The sequence below is a fragment of the Macrosteles quadrilineatus genome, unplaced genomic scaffold, assembly GCF_028750875.1.
Source record: "Macrosteles quadrilineatus isolate MER2022 unplaced genomic scaffold, UCM_ALF_1.0 Scaffold_1__1_contigs__length_201487025, whole genome shotgun sequence".
In the NCBI taxonomy this organism is placed as follows: Eukaryota; Metazoa; Arthropoda; class Insecta; order Hemiptera; family Cicadellidae; genus Macrosteles; species Macrosteles quadrilineatus.
This window is the reverse complement of record NW_026542594.1, coordinates 43,261,944-43,279,210: the sequence shown is the minus strand read 5'-3', so window position 1 is coordinate 43,279,210 and position 17,267 is coordinate 43,261,944. Positions and strand designations below refer to the sequence as shown.

General features: G+C 39.2%; 1 protein-coding gene across 1 annotated transcript in view; it reads left to right on the top strand.

The window, feature by feature from the left end:
* The first annotated feature begins 2,697 nt into the window (after positions 1-2,697).
* LOC128996445 (protein disulfide isomerase Creld1-like) overlaps positions 2,698-17,267 on the top strand; it is a 30,956-nt gene continuing 16,386 nt past the window's right edge. Inside the window, exons 1-3 of the mRNA XM_054421784.1 lie at positions 2,698-2,773; positions 13,743-13,884; positions 14,402-14,533. Coding sequence (XP_054277759.1) covers positions 2,708-2,773; positions 13,743-13,884; positions 14,402-14,533 — 340 coding nt within the window. The 5' untranslated portion in view covers positions 2,698-2,707. The remainder of the gene's footprint in view (positions 2,774-13,742; positions 13,885-14,401; positions 14,534-17,267) is intronic.

Here is a 17,267-nt window from a genome sequence, read left to right as displayed (position 1 = left end):
AGCTAAATGATGTGCAACCCATATGATTATCAAATCAACATGGGGGCTGTCAACCGAGGATTTCCTGTGTTGTAGCTGTAGTTGGAGGGGGTTTTATCTTCGAGAGAAATGCCTTAGTTCTGATAGGCCTATACCAAAGACGACTATCTATTTAACTATCTATTTTTACTCGGTTCTATGTTTAATTTTATGGAGTAGTAGCATGTGTTAGCATGTGAGTAGAGATTTTAGTTCATAATTGCTCAAAGTTTAATTGTTAACATTTTATTAGAATGATGTGTTTATCTTAAAAAAAGGTCAGGTGTTGTTTTCATGCCTGATACTAGTGATACTGAAGCTTTTAAATGAAATAACATTGTTTAGCCAGAAATAAACTATTGTATGCATATTTTGAAGTAAGACTGCCCACTTTAGAGAATGTAAAATGTACCGTTGTTTTATAACTAGATACGTTATAGCATACGTAGTTTCCAAATAAATTTGTTTCATATACCTAACACAAAGCATCAACCACTAATTTTCTTTACAATATCCAGTAACCGCAAGGAATGTTCGGTCCGGGTGACAAGAGGCATTTCCTACGATCCCTGCATGGTACGGGTAGGTGATGCGAAACGGAACGGCCGTAGACAAGAATGCAGCTAACAGTACCGAATGTGGACCAGGATAATAGAGCCGCTAGATGAGGGGCTAGCACTGGGCCAGTGAGAGTGGAAACTGCCCCAGAGTAGTATCACCTGCTAACTTGCACAATAAGATACAGTTGACATGCCTGGACTACCTAGAGACTAGAGGCAGTCCCTTCATTTCCATGTCAGGCACACTTTTATTTAAACAAATAAGATTACTAACAACGTGTATGTCAGTTACCGTACTGAAAAGGTAAGACGTTTTTCTTCGCAATATACATATACACATTACTTACAAAATTAAACCGACAATAAACAATTCGAACTTGTATAGTGAGTTTTGGGATTTTTCTCCACGTTTGCACATCATCTAAAAATTGTATATTGCTTGCATTGTCTGTGCCTATTACTTGGACCGAGTTGCCCTACTGTTGTTGTTGTTAGGATTACTCTTGAATCTTGTATACGTCAAAATAAAATGCTAAAAATTTCGGGGTTCTGTTTGTTTGTGACTACAATAAATATGACAAGCACGTGTAATAGTATATTACGTTACTAGTCCTGAAAATAAGTGTTTACCGGACGAGTGTGGTCGTTCCCGTGCGAGACGAAGTCGAGTACGGGATTACCATACGAGTCCGGTACACACATTTTGGACGAGTTACGTACGATAGTTTACGCCATACTACTTAATTCGTACAAATCCTTATAAATTTCCACCAACTAAAGGACCAAACATCACTAGTCATAACCTCTAAGAGAGGTTATGTTTTTGTTTATAACTAAATCATTGCCACGCAAATACAGTATAATCAGCTGATTGGTGTCCGGCAAAACTCATTGCAGAACAGTATTACGCAATGAAACCCCATTTGATTAAGCTGGTGGCAAACAGCTGTTTTCTGGACTAAATCCTTGCATGGGAAGTTCGTCAAAATAGTGTAGTGTGGCGTAAAAACTATCATGATCTTGTTAACTTAGCCTACAAATTATAAACACATCATTGACGATACGCTCTTTATTTTACCAGTTTCCCTAATATCTTGCTGGTGGATTAGTACCGGCAAATCAAGAAAACGTGCGACATCTGATCATACTTCGCAATCATATTCATGAGCCGCGCCGCGCCGGTCCAAGATGACAGTCTACCACGCTGCATCGGTCGTCTGATGCTGATAGCACGACACGTGTGATGTTTGAGGGAGGGATGTATTGATTACAGAACTTGTCACGGTGACGTCATGGAGGGTGAAATCTCAATTATGACGGGGGTTGAACTCCCCTAGACTGGAGTTTCCGGATCACTGCTCCAAAACAGAAGCGTTGTCATTCATGAAAGTGCCAACTTGAAGTTGAACGCAATTATGAACCCCGAGCTTTGTTTAGTGGGTGCAATGTTGGTTTGTTTGAGGGAAGTGAAATATGTTTCTTGTTATCTTGTTTCCTGACACACCCCTTTGACGGTGTCAACTGACTACGTTCATTTGCTTTTGATCCGCTCTCTTCGACTATGTACCACTTCGTAGATAAAGTTATAATGATGCTTTGGTGTACGAGTTTATTATGACTTTTTTCAATTATAGTGTTTTATTTAAAGTTAAAGTTAAGCTTCTACCTTTTCCTATCATAATACATACCAAAATTCACTGTGTCAAGTATAAGTTTTTTAATGACTTGCTGTCTGTTGTAACGAACCAAGGACTTTCTCCTTAGTAAATCAGTAATACTCTAATCGTGATTAGACACCACTATAACCAATTATATATAAGTATACAGAATTTCAACTTTTTAAAAATATAAATAAAAACTGAACATTAAAAATAGTTTCAAACATTTTTCTGAAACCACTTAAATAGTTTTTATTAGTTAGTACCGGTACCGGTAATGCTCAGTAATTACCTGAAATGTGGGGATTTCAAAGGCTCGTGTGATGTCCACGAAGAAACTGTGTAAACATAAAAGTTATGATTTAACACTAATGGCTATGGTCGTGGATTGTCGGACATGTTCGGAGCCCCTCGGCCATTCCCGTATGTGGTCGGCAACAATGAGACTCCGCGCCGCGCGCTGCCGCGAAGATGACAAGGACAGTTTGTGCTATCATGATCGCGAGGACCCTCCTCCTCACCTTGCTCCTTTATCAGGTAGGCCTTAGCCACTACAACACTACCAGTCATGTCATGTTTGTGTTACACAGCTTTCGTAACTTTTTCATTTTTTGAGAACTAACGCAAATATTGGAGAACTATCGAGAACTAACGATTGGTTTAAAGATATAAGCATTTATAGTCATAAAACAGTGCCCGCTGGAAATTGTATAGTTGTGAAGTTAGCGTACCCACTTTGTATGCCTCGTAGCTTTTTTATTTTTTGAGAACTAACGTAAATATTGGAGAACTATCGAGAACTAACGAAGAACTAACGATTGGTATATAGATATAGGCATTTATAGTCAGAAAACGGTGCCCGCTGGAAATTGTATAGTTGTGAAGTTAGCGTACCCACTTTGTATGCCTCGTAACTTTTTTATTTTTTGAGAACTAACGTAAATATTGGAGAACTATCGAGAACTAACGATGAACTAACGATTGGTATGATCAAAAGTGGATACGCTAATATGGGTACGCCAACTTCACGGACCTTAAAAGCGATGTTTTATTTTTTTATAACTTTAAAATACAAATAGCTTATTCTTATACAGTAGTCTGAATATTTAGTATGATCAAAGTGTTCAAAGGAAAGAATCATATGTGTTAGTACCAAAACTATAATTAGATTTGTCATAGAGGAAGCCACTTAAGTACTTACTACCTACTTGAGGAAGCCTGTTCACAACAATACTGTTGTACTTCGTTCTCTTGTAAGCTCCTTCCCACTGGGTAGCTTGTAGTACTCCATGCTTTAGGATTTATTAGTTATTACTGACTTTTAAGGCATCTTAGTATTCATTTGGAAAATAACTATAAAACGCCTAAAACCGCTTAGGTATGATTTAATTTGAAAATATAAACTTGTTTAAAAGTGTAGACCTATTTATTTTAATAATCAAACTTATATTTCAAATTAAATATAGCCTAAGTTATATTCCAAAAAGAATCGAACAGCATACCTTATTGTACTAAAAATGTTTCATAGGATATTTTACTTTATTTTTTTTTTTTCAATTTTAGTCTAGCCTATTTACCTCTAGCTTACCTATATAAATTTCAAATAAAACAATAAGCAAAATTCTACAGAACTTTTACTACCTTTCTGTAGTCAAACATAACCTATTATTTAATATGTATCTCACAAATTTCCACCATGTAAATAAACGGCAAAAAAATCATCTTTCTACCACTCTGGTTCATATACTAATATATCTAACAACGGTTATAATTTAATTAATTAAACAAAGTACACTTCGAAAGCATGTAAGTAGCCCTTTGGATAACGGCCTTTGGGCAGAGCCCTTCGGAAACTCGTTCATACAAATAATTGGCAACTCTGCACACTCCAAGCTCCATTTTGATGTGTCATATGCCTATATTTTACTTGGCTTGTGTCCTTAAACGATTTTCACAAATTTGACTGTATCACTTTAATAATATAATAGATACCCGTAAACAGTCCGTGAAAAAAAAAACTTGAGAGCCACTGGGACCCAAAGGGATTTTTGAAATGATACTGTTTGAAATGGCTTATGCTAATTGGGAATATGAGATTCTTCATACAAAATTTCAGTCTAATTCTAATCTGACCAGTGTAAATGCGTGATTGAGTCCCAAAAACAAACACACACACAATCTAATATTAACATAATGCTGTAGGCCCATGCGCGTTTCTGTTTTTGGTATTTTAAAAATAAGGTAAACATATTTGTCATGTTAACTGGTAAAAAAAATGGTTACTTGGTCCTGCGTAAACCTTCGTTTTAATAAATAATCAATTCATCGCAATACGTGGAAACAATGTTTTCAATTTTAATAAAAATGCGTAATAATTGCGTCTTTAATTCTTCGTCTTTGATAATATTAAAAGATTTAATTTTTATAATCTGTAATGCTATAATTTCTGATACAGCATTTTATTCAACCCGCTCAATTCATGATCTTGTGAAAATTTGTTTATTTGCTTTAATTTGTATCAGAGAGAGAGAGAGAGGTATAGAAATAAATAAGCGGTGTTATAGTAACATATCTTAAATGATTTAAACGATGAACTTAAAAATAAAACAACCGTAATAATACAATACCCCTCTTGCAACAAACCAGCAGACTTTTGGCTGTCTAGTTGTCTACTTTCCTGACTGTCAATCCAAATAAGTTCACAACAAAAAATACCGGGTGTTTCAAAATGAATGACCCGGTTTTAACGCTTTATAACTTTTATACTATTAATCTTACCGCTATAAAATACACATCAAACGAAAAAGCAAGTCAAAGAGTTTATGCCTTTCAAAGATACATTATTTAACAAAATCGATCCAGCAGAACTGTAAATTTAATTTTACAAAGTTAAAAAGTAATCTCCAAATTTTTTTGCCACTAGAAATTTGGAGGTCGCTTGACGTTTTTGCAAATAACTTTTAAATGGTGAGGAAATCGACCAAAGTAGAAGGTAATATTCCGAAAGAGAATAAAATTTCCTACAATCTACTATTATGCATTTCTTGAAAATACTCTAGAAAGGTACCATAAATTGCCTCAAAATGAAAAAAAAATGAAAATCCCCGACTTCAAAGTAGACAATAGACATGGCAAACATTATATTTCACACTTTTTTTATTTTAAGGTACCTGTTTTTTGTTGGTACAGTAGTATTTGTTGGTAGTTTATTAAGGTTCAATGGTTCATTGGGAACTTTAGAGGATGCAGATTACAAATGTAACTAATTTACTTAATTGCCTTGTCTTATAAAACATAGTTGAATTACGAAAAAACGCTTTTATAATGTATTTAAAATTTCGGTAAAAAGTGAACAAAATATTATTGGGTCGAAAACCGCCCCCAAGATCATTGTCATAATTTTATCATGGTTCGCGAACTCATACAAATGGTTGGCTTACAATATTTATGCAAATTTAATTGAAGTTGGAGAATTCTTATGTTTTTGTACAAAAGGCCTGTTTCTGAGACTTCACATAATAGTGCAGAGCGTTCCCGAACCTTAGTATTAGCAACACGACTATAGTGATAATGACCTCATAACTAAATTATTCTCACTGCCCGAATTTTTCAATACATACTTCTGTATATTAAAATTTAACAGTGATAAGGTTACAGTTCCACATAACAGAATTAAATTCCCGATCATAAATAAACAAAAACAACGAACGAAACGGGCTGCAAACAAACCACTTGAAACATTTGCGCGAGAGTGTGTTTTAAATGTTTATGCACCTGTTTTCGGGTTTGCCACCCCTTTATTCGTTCGCAGCGCCGCGTGTTGTTTTAATGGAATTCGGCTGTAAGGGTTGGATATAATTTATCAGCGATTGTAGCGAGGGGAGCGCTTATAAACGATGTTTAGCTGCTGTCAACGGTTTTGTGTGTGTGCGTGTGTGAGTATACTACGAGTTGAAGGGTTAACAATGTGGTTAACACTGGTGGTGTTGATTGATGTAGAGTGTTCGTCATTCATTACTTGTTACACGACAACATCGATAAGGTGTTTTGATTAATGAATGCCTGTTTATTTAGGGGCAAACAAACATAGATAGTATCACAATGTTTATACGGAAATGTGTCATACTACATCCTGTGTTTACTCGTATTATTAAATTAAATATTTTTATTAATTCATCAGACATTACTATACATATTTTACTGTATAAGTGGGGTCCTTTTCATCTGCAGAAGGGAAGCGAAGAAGGGAAGAAAAGGAATACCATACCATACCACCGAGCAATGCTGGGTTGAAGTACTGTATGTTCTAGAGTAATTTTTGTCTGATATAGAAAAAAATGCTTGAACGTGTCTGGTGGGATAAACTTGAATAAGTTTGTGACCAGCTAGACATGGGTCATGGGAGCGGGGTGTAATGGTGTTTTGATTTTTTTACAAATAGTTTTTTCCCAAATATTTATCCTTAACACATATAAATGCCAGATTTTCATTACAACCATTGCGCAGAGCTTTAAGAAACACTAACCTTGCCACATTGTTAACAGGTTTATACATAGGATTGAGGGAGCCACGCGTCTTTTAGTGGTGATCTGACACGGTGCTGCTGTCTTTAACAGCGATTACTAAATTTTCACCGTTAAATAGAAACGTATTACTAGAAGTTGAAACCTTGGGGAGCGAGCTGGTCCAGTAGTTAGAGCGTGGGACTTCGGTCTAAGAGGTCCCGGGTTCATATCCCACCAATCACCAATGGATTTTATCTAAGTGATAATGCCGCAACGCCTAGGTCTAGCCTGAAGTAATGTGCAAAAAAAACAAAAAAAACTAGAAGTTGAAACTAGTGATGAGAGTCGTAGCAGTAAGAGCGACCATCACTTTCATTACTAATGTTGATTAGCTGTCTGTATTCTGTCCGCAAAACCGGAAGCGCTTCCAGTGAGAGGAAGAAGAATAACCCAACTGATTGACAATCGAGCATACATGGCCCAACGGCTTCTTCTTCATCTGGGATCTTCAGTAGTTATGTCTTACTTGTTTAAATATGTGGAATTAAATGACAAAGTTGATAGAAGTATTCATCGCACTGTTAGTGTTATGTGTTCCATTAGTTTGTTTTTTACATAAGTAAAGGATTGAAATTAGTAAAAATCCAAATTAGTTGCAGTAGCTTATAGTTGGCCATCATATTGAAACGTTGAAGAGTAATACAAGCGCAAACATTAATGTGCAAATACGTAGCAATGCGCTCCGTTACGCGGCGCCGCTACGCACAAAGCTGACAATAACATGGCTCTCAGACGCTTGTGCTATCAAACGGCCATCAACAGACACTTCCGCCATCAGATAAGCGTTAAATTACCTGTAAACCGAGCTTTAAAATACCCACGAATATACATTCAATTGTGCTCCAAGTCGAACCGCTAGCTCAGGTTTGGTGACCGAGTGCGTTGCAGTAGACGGCATCAATTTACTTTTTATCTATGTATATAAATAAAATTACAGTTGTCTGTACATTGTGTTGAATCATGAAGTGTTTGGTCATTTTTACGTCTCAAAGCCTAAAGTCAATTTCTGTCTGTCATTGTGTCTGTAACGCGGAAATGCCAATCTAACGCGGTATACTCCGGGAAAACTGGAGTACTCATCAAGATTCAAACCATTTCCCTGTATTCACTGGATTGTCGAGAGTGTCTTAGGCTATTAAAATATGGCCTTTCTACTTTGGAAATAAAAATAAAGAACCTTAAAAAACCCAATTTTGTGCGATTTTGGTCGAGTTCGTTGATTTCTAAATCCGTTTTGATGGTGCTATTTTAAATAATTAAAAAAATCATTATTACGACGCTACAGTAGTGAAAGATGTCTTGGACAACCTGTGTTTTACGCCATTCAAACTTGAATAGCGGACATTTATCGGGATCAAATATTACGTTTTATGGTATTGTTTGGATCATGGATCAGTTATTAAAAGTAGATTAAGATAAGTTTAGGCAAGTTGAAGTAAAATGGAATGGTGAAGACAAGAGGATGAGTGAGGGCAGCGTGAAAATACCTTAACCGCCTCAACATGGTCCTTAAATATCCTCATCGTTGGTGATCACCCTGGGAGTAAAATTTCGTGTATACCAACCGAGGAAATAGAACAGTGCGTTTTAAATGACTTTGTTTGGGGTAAAATAAATTGTTGAAAGTGGTATCTTGCCTATTTTTAAGTGCTTTGACAGTAATCCATTAAAGAAGTTGTCTATTTCCATAATCCGATGATGATCCCTAAGGTTTACAGTTATATTTCACAGGTGACAAAGTTATTTTAGAATTTAAAATTTTACCCGAGCGAAGAGCGAGCAAAACAGCTAGTAACACTATGTATTCAATGTTTCAAGTTACGAACTGTATGTAAATCTGGCCCACTATGGCCAACGTCTTTAACAACTAGAAAAAAATGTAACATTTGATTTCAATTTCGCTAATCTGTTGTTTGAAAAAAAACTCTGTTGTCTTCTTTTCATCGAATAAGATTGAATTACTTAACATTTGTGTTATAATAATGAGACCTGCCGTCAGTTAACCAGGTGTAGCCTCTGCTAGCCAACTCCTCATTTTTAGTAACCAAAGCTTGTCTACATGTATGTAGAAACATACTCGAAAGTTACATTTATAAAATGGCTGTGTTAATTTTGAGTTAATGACCGCAATATTAATTATTAGTAATAGTGACGGGGACGGGTAGCGTCGTCCTGAAATCCAGCTACTAGGAGGTCACGAATTGTGGATATTTATATAGGCATGCACTGTGGATGCGATACTCCCTGGTGTGGATTAACGTCCACACGGGTGAGTACTACTACTATCCGCAGTACTATCCTGATAATTAGACCAAGTATTAAAGTGTTTTAGCCTATTGTTATTTGGTGATTTTAACAACCTTTTGCGTTTCAACTATTCTACGTGATTAGAAGCTTCTTCTACTGTCAGGATTATGGACGAATAAAACCATTTAATGACAGATGGGTAAGTCAGTGGTGGATATAGAATATTTTTTTGGAGGGGCCGAGATTAATTTAAGGTTAGGTTAAGTAATTTCAAGTAGACACGCCATGACTTTATGTCAGTTTTGCTGCAGTAATTTGCGCTAAATGTGACCTTTACTTTACCAAGATAACGATAAACAGTATTATTAAATTGGTCCATTTATTTTTTAACATGTATCTATTCAAGCCAAATGAAGAAAATATCTCAATTACTAAATAAAAAACATTGATCAAGATTTAGCAGTGTATCATTTAATCTGTAAACACTTATCCGAACCTTACGAGTCAAATACGCGATTGTGATTATCATATTCGGAGGAGTTCTAACAACTGCATAAGTATTCTTCTGTGCGATCTGCAAAACGTTAAAATTTCAGTACAACGTCGAAAAGATTTAAATAACAAACAATAACAATGGCTACAACTAAACTGACTGAACTCTTAATTACTCCCCTCCCCTGTCACCGGTAGAAATGCTGGTATCTAGCAGTCACTGCTGCAAGCGATGAAAGCCGGGAGGTGGGCAGAAGCCAGAAGCTCGAGTCGGTCTGCAGCAACCCGAACTCGCAGAAACTATCACTGTCTGCCACGGTGATGTATTCACGTATGATTGATTCTTGATAAATATTTTATATTATTGTACCTATTTTTTCTTCATATTCATTCATTACTTCGGTGGGGCCCCCTTATATACACCCCTGTGGTAAGTGGTGACTACTTATAAGGCCAACCAACTAAAAGAGTTTTTCGAATGTGTTATTTCCATCCCCAGAGGACTAAAACAATTGTCCAACGAAAAATGGAGGCTATTGAATTTTAGAACATAGAATTTTATGAGCTTAGGTTACACTAAAGAGCTTAACATCAGAGAGATAGAGATGCATAACCTGCCTTACGACGAACCCCTGTCAAACCTACCTAACCTACCTTAGGTGTAAGGGTAGAAACACGACCAAAACTTCTTCCAGACTTGTAACCTGGTTATTCCACAGTGATGCTAGGATTATGAGAGACGCATGTTTAGCAGTTTGGGTCATCGCTAGATTTGCATTAAAGGAAGAACAGCGCCAGGATTACCAGTGGCCCTGAAATAACTCTAAAGTCTTATTTTCAAGCACTTTGTTGAAAGTGAATGTGTCCCATGGTTTGACACGGCAGCACATACGAGACCTCTATTGGTGCCGAATACATATCATTGATAAGTAACTCTGTCCTTCCACGGCCTCTGAAGGCCACCCGACCGTCCTAACGGGGCCGTGGGAACTCTGCTCCATATAACAGTGTCACGCTCTACTCTACGTCTATGGCTTGTGATCAGCTAAACGTGTCGCTCTCGCTATCGATGCGGGGAGATACGGGGAGTTATGTTGTGTACACTGTTCAATGGCAGAGGCAATAGAGTCCAAGTGTATATGCCAGGAGACGACCACTATTATAGTGCCTTAGACGACCACAAGTAAATGACCACTATACTACCACTGTAACATTGCTTTCTTTACTGTTCCAGACAGGAACGACACTTGGCTCGGGACTAGACATGCCGTATTAAGCAGAAGACCGCTGATGGTGAATGGCCACTATACTACCACTGTACCATTGATTTACAGTTCCAGACAGGAACGACACTTGTCTCGGGACTAGACATGCCGTGTTCAGCAGAAGACCGCTGATGGTGAATGTCCACTATACTACCACTGTACCATTGATTTACTGTTCCAGACAGGAACGACACTTTGCCTGGTGCTGGACTCACCGTGCTCAGCAGACGACCGCTGATAGTGTATAGCCACTATACTACCACTGTACCATTGCTTTACAGTTCCAGACAGGAACGACACTTGTCTCGGGACTAGACATGCCGTGTTCAGCAGAAGACCGCTGATAGTGTATAGCCACTATACTACCACTGTACCATTGCTTTACAGTTCCAGACAGGAACGACACTTGTCTCGGGACTAGACATGCCGTGTTCAGCAGAAGACCGCTGATGGTGAATGTCCACTATACTACCACTGTACCATTGATTTACTGTTCCAGACAGGAACGACACTTTGCCTGGTGCTGGACTCACCGTGCTCAGCAGACTACCGCTGATAGTGTATAGCCACTATACTACCACTGTACCATTGATTTACTGTTCCAGACAGGAACGACACTTGTCTCGGGACTAGACATGCCGTGTTCAGCAGAAGACCGCTGATGGTGAATGTCCACTATACTACCACTGTACCATTGATTTACTGTTCCAGACAGGAACGACACTTTGCCTGGTGCTGGACTCACCGTGCTCAGCAGACGACCGCTGATAGTGTATAGCCACTATACTACCACTGTACCATTGATTTACTGTTCCAGACAGGAACGACACTTGTCTCGGGACTAGACATGCCGTGTTCAGCAGAAGACCGCTGATAGTGTATAGCCACTATACTACCACTGTACCATTGCTTTACAGTTCCAGACAGGAGCGACACTTGGCTTGGTGCTAGACTCGCCGTGTTCTGCAGACGACCGCTGATAGTGTATAGCCACTATACTACCACTGTACCATTGATTTACTGTTCCAGACAGGAACGACACTTTGCCTGGTGCTGGACTCACCGTGCTCAGCAGACGACCGCTGATAGTGTATAGCCACTATACTACCACTGTACCATTGATTTACTGTTCCAGACAGGAACGACACTTGTCTCGGGACTAGACATGCCGTGTTCAGCAGAAGACCGCTGATAGTGTATAGCCACTATACTACCACTGTACCATTGCTTTACAGTTCCAGACAGGAGCGACACTTGGCTTGGTGCTAGACTCGCCGTGTTCTGCAGACGACCGCTGATAGTGTATAGCCACTATACTACCACTGTACCATTGATTTACTGTTCCAGACAGGAACGACACTTTGCCTGGTGCTGGACTCACCGTGCTCAGCAGACGACCGCTGATAGTGTATAGCCACTATACTACCACTGTACCATTGATTTACTGTTCCAGACAGGAACGACACTTGTCTCGGGACTAGACATGCCGTGTTCAGCAGAAGACCGCTGATAGTGTATAGCCACTATACTACCACTGTACCATTGATTTACAGTTCCAGACAGGAGCGACACTTGGCTTGGTGCTAGACTCGCCGTGTTCTGCAGACGACCGCTGATAGTGTATAGCCACTATACTACCACTGTACCATTGATTTACTGTTCCAGACAGGAACGACACTTTGCTTGGTGCTAGACTCGCCGTGTTCTGCAGACAACCGCTGATAGTGTATAGCCACTATACTACCACTGTACCATTGATTTACTGTTCCAGACAGGAACGACACTTGTCTCGGGACTAGACATGCCGTGTTCAGCAGAAGACCGCTGATAGTGTATAGCCACTATACTACCACTGTACCATTGATTTACTGTTCCAGACAGGAACGACACTTGTCTCGGGACTAGACATGCCGTGTTCAGCAGAAGACCGCTGATAGTGTATAGCCACTATACTACCACTGTACCATTGCTTTACAGTTCCAGACAGGAGCGACACTTGGCTTGGTGCTAGACTCGCCGTGTTCTGCAGACGACCGCTGATAGTGTATAGCCACTATACTACCACTGTACCATTGATTTACTGTTCCAGACAGGAGCAACTCTTGGCTCGGGACTAGACTTGCCGTTTTCAGCAGACGACCGCTGATAGTGTATAGCCACTATACTACCACTGTACCATTACTTTACCGTTCCAGACAGGAGCAACTCTTGGCTTGGTGCTAGACTCGCCGTGTTCTGCAGACGACCGCTGATAGTTTATGGCTACTATACTAACACTGTACCATTGCTTTACGGTTCCAGACAGGAGCTACACTTGGCTCGGATCTAGACTTGCTGTGTTCAGCAGACTACCGCTGGTAGTGTATGGCGTCTATACTACCACTGTACCATTGCTTTACTGTTCCAGACAGGAGCAACACTTGGTTCGGGGCTGGACTCGCCGTGTTCTGCAGACGACCGCTGATAGTGTATAGCCACTATACTACCACTGTACCATTGATTTACTGTTCCAGACAGGAGCAACACTTGGTTCGGGGCTGGACTCGCCGTGTTCTGCAGACGACCGCTGATAGTGTATAGCCACTATACTACCACTGTACCATTGCTTTACTGTTCCAGACAGGAGCAACACTTGGTTCGGGGCTGGACTCGCCGTGTTCTGCAGACGACCGCTGATAGTGTATGGTCACTATACTACCACTGTACCATTGCTTTACTGTTCCAGACAGGAGCAACACTTGGTTCGGGGCTGGACTCGCCGTGTTCTGCAGACGACCGCTGATAGTGTATAGCCACTATACTACCACTGTACCATTGCTTTACTGTTCCAGACAGGAGCAACACTTGGTTCGGGGCTGGACTCGCCGTGTTCTGCAGACGACCGCTGATAGTGTATGGTCACTATACTACCACTGTACCATTGCTTTACTGTTCCAGACAGGAGCAACACTTGGTTCGGGGCTGGACTCGCCGTGTTCAGGAGACGATCAATGCTCGACACAGTACTCCAGATGTCATCACGGTCGATGCTCCTGTCTACCCTACTACGCCCAGTATAACGGCACGCAGTGCTTGCAGTGTAAGTAGTTGCAAGTAAGTAGTACGCATTAGTATTACCAACTACAGCATATAGGCCTACTTGTTTGAATATTACTTCAATATTACCAATTAGGTATGTGGTTCGGATACCAATATAAGCTGTAGGTCCGTAAGTTGCCCTTGGCTGTATGGGTTATTAATTAACAGCTGTGTGTAAGGAATATGTCGGCCTTAGTCACTAACAAGTTTACAAGATCGCACCACTCATACTACACTCATCTCCATTCATACTTGGCTTAAAATACCTACTTTTGTATGGTTGCCAACGCCATTTTAAAGTAAAGTATTAAAGAATGTGTTAAGATTAGAGTTATGATTAAGACTATCAATGTGTTTTGGGAAATACAAGTTTCTTTTGCTAATCTTGTTATAACAGATCTTGTAGTCATTTCTTAAAATTCTGGTTTAGGGAAAAAACTATTTCAGTTTGATTTTGTTTACATCACACAGTTTTATTTACCCATAGTGTTTTGACTTACATGTTTGTGATTTGACAGCCACTTTGCTGGGGTTCGAGTGTCGGGTAGCTGAGCAGTGTTCCCAGAAGGTAGCCAACAGCACATGTCTGGCCGGGGTTTGTCGCTGTGAGCCGGGCTTTCTACAGTTCCGTAGACACACTTGTCTCTCTCGTAAGTATTACTAGATCCTAGAGTATGTGCCTCCTAGCTTATCCTATCCTGTGTCCTTGTCGGTATTTTATTTTATTTTTTGTTTGTGTTTCTACGACAGTTACATACACTTTTTGAAATAAAACTGTCCAACCCACATACGGATTTTATGCACATATCTTTTGTTACCCAATAATAAAATATATTATCTTTTTTAGCTTGTGAACACATCTGCTGATTACAACCGCCTTTCAATGGAAGTTATTTTGCGTGACGCTCACCTAACTGTGACAGGGGTTGACTATTTAGTTTTTACAATTTATTGATATCGTTGGTGAATCAGAGCCAAGTTATCTCACACAAGTATGGGCTGACTGCGGAGATTCTTCCATCTGCAGGAAAATACTACTAAAAATATTAGACTCAACACAAAATTAGCACCTTTTAATGAGGGTCTTGTCAAAGTAAATACCGATACACAGAAAAATGTATGTCAACTTGTATAATATGAGGACGCAATGTTAACCTCCCCCTTTAATAACGATCTACGAGTGCGAGATAGACAACACAATTTATTTAAACTTTGCTACTAACGATGTGATTTTATAGCCTGAATAGGCCTAGGTATTATGACAACGATTATTGAGCGAAGCTCACTTTCCCTCACTTTGTAACTTCTTTGTATGAGCATCAGAATGTAATGGCTTGACCAATTGATATAAAATTTGGCCAACAGCTAAAGAATACTGAGCACAATGTTTATGGTAAAAACTATTTGCAAAATTCCTTCTGGATTTTATTTTACGGGTCACGCAATTTCGCTTGTTATTTTAATGTAAGTTGAAAGAAAAATTATATTGGGTTTATGACATATGGGTTTATCTCGTTTCATTTAAATAAGATAAACATATGTTAATTGTTTGTAACTGTTTTGTTTACATTTCAATGTTTACTTTCATCCTAGGTTAAAGTTGGTAGTGGGGCCTTGGGTTGGAATGTAACAGTTTATCAATAGAAGTAACAGTTTTGCTATATTTGTTTTGATCATGCCTCAAAGGCCACGTCGTAATATTGGTCGTCGCACCAATAATGCAAATATTGTAAGAGAGTGGCGTCGTGAACAAGAAGAACCAGATGAAGCAGTGGTGGAAGAAGCTGATAATGATAGGCAGTTAGCTAATCAATTCCAACATGAATTAGATGCACTAACATTTTACACTTGCACTAACTGTCATCGCCAACAACTAACAGCTTCAAATTAATCACCGATTTGTTCGCGTTGTCGTTCAAATGCAACTAAATTCACGGCGTTAAATAACTTGGATGTTTCAAGTGTCCCGAACAAATTAACTGCCATGACGATTGTAGAACAAATGTTGATTGCACGAGTACATCCCGCTATGAGCATTTACAAAGTACAAGCAAATGGTCAGGATCGCCAGTTTCACTACAAAGGTAACATCATTAATGTTGAGCATCATTAATGAAATAGCATCTGTCTTACCTACACTGCCCGAAAACTTAAAAGTCATCATTGTCCAACGTCAAGGCGTCTTTGGCCACATCGATTTCAAAGTTCGACGTGAAAAAATACAGCAAGCACTTATTTGGCTGAAGGCAAATAACCCATTCTATTTTGACATAACCATTAGTGATGAAGCGCTACACCAACTACCAGTCAATGATTTTGTTCACATGAGAGTACCGTGTGTACGTGAAAACCAAGAAAGTCCTGATGAAATCGAAGAAGACCAAGTTGAAGAAACATCGGTGCCTATGATTGCGCAGTCTCGTCAAAGGGATCACGTTCAGAGACTAATGTGGCCGACCGGAACATCAGCACCCGTAAACGAATTCACTAGGGTTGGCTATATTCCAATGGCATTTCCTCATCTGTTTCCTTATGGAAAACCAGACTTATTGGATTTCACTCGGCCGCAAAAGATATCAGTATATGAGTGGTGTAAAAGTCACCATGAAGTCAACATGAAAGTCAAGATGCACGATTTGCAAGAGATTCACGATTTAGATTTTTTGTCTTAACACAATTCAGCGTCATGAAGCCATTTCTAGAAGTACAATAATTGCAAGAAAAAATGAATTCGCCGGAAATATCCTACAACTAACGGCAGAAGTCGAGAGAAATCCTTCCATTTTGCATAAGCTTTTACACTGGTGTTCAAAAATTAGAGGAACGTCACCGTACTGGTATCAGCGCCGCATGGAACTTGAAGCAATGGTGACACAACTAGGTGTTCCTACAGTGTTTCTTACACTCAGTGCTGCTGATTTATGGTGGCCTTGCACACAGCGTCTTCTGAATGTCACTGAAGAATTGATTGGGAAAACTGAACCACAAATTAGTCGAATCGTGTAAAGGGAAATTAACTCTAATCCTTTGATTGTCGATATATATTTCGCAAAAAGAGTTGTAATTTTTATGGATATACTTAAGAGAAAGCTGCAAGTTGTAGAGTTTTGGTACAGGTTCGAGTATCAGCATCGTGGAAGTCCTCATGTTCATATACTCTTATGGCTTGCTAATGCAACTGACGTGAATTTGTTTGATAGTTATACTGATGAACAACTTGTTGCTTGTCGATTATATTATGATGGAATAGTGTCAACTATTCCCGTCTCCATCAGAGCCTCCTTCACGTACTCATCCATCTAGACTTAAATGTACTGACATTGATTTGAATGATAATGTCCAAACAGCTCAGCTTTTAAATCGTGTACAGAGACATACCAAATG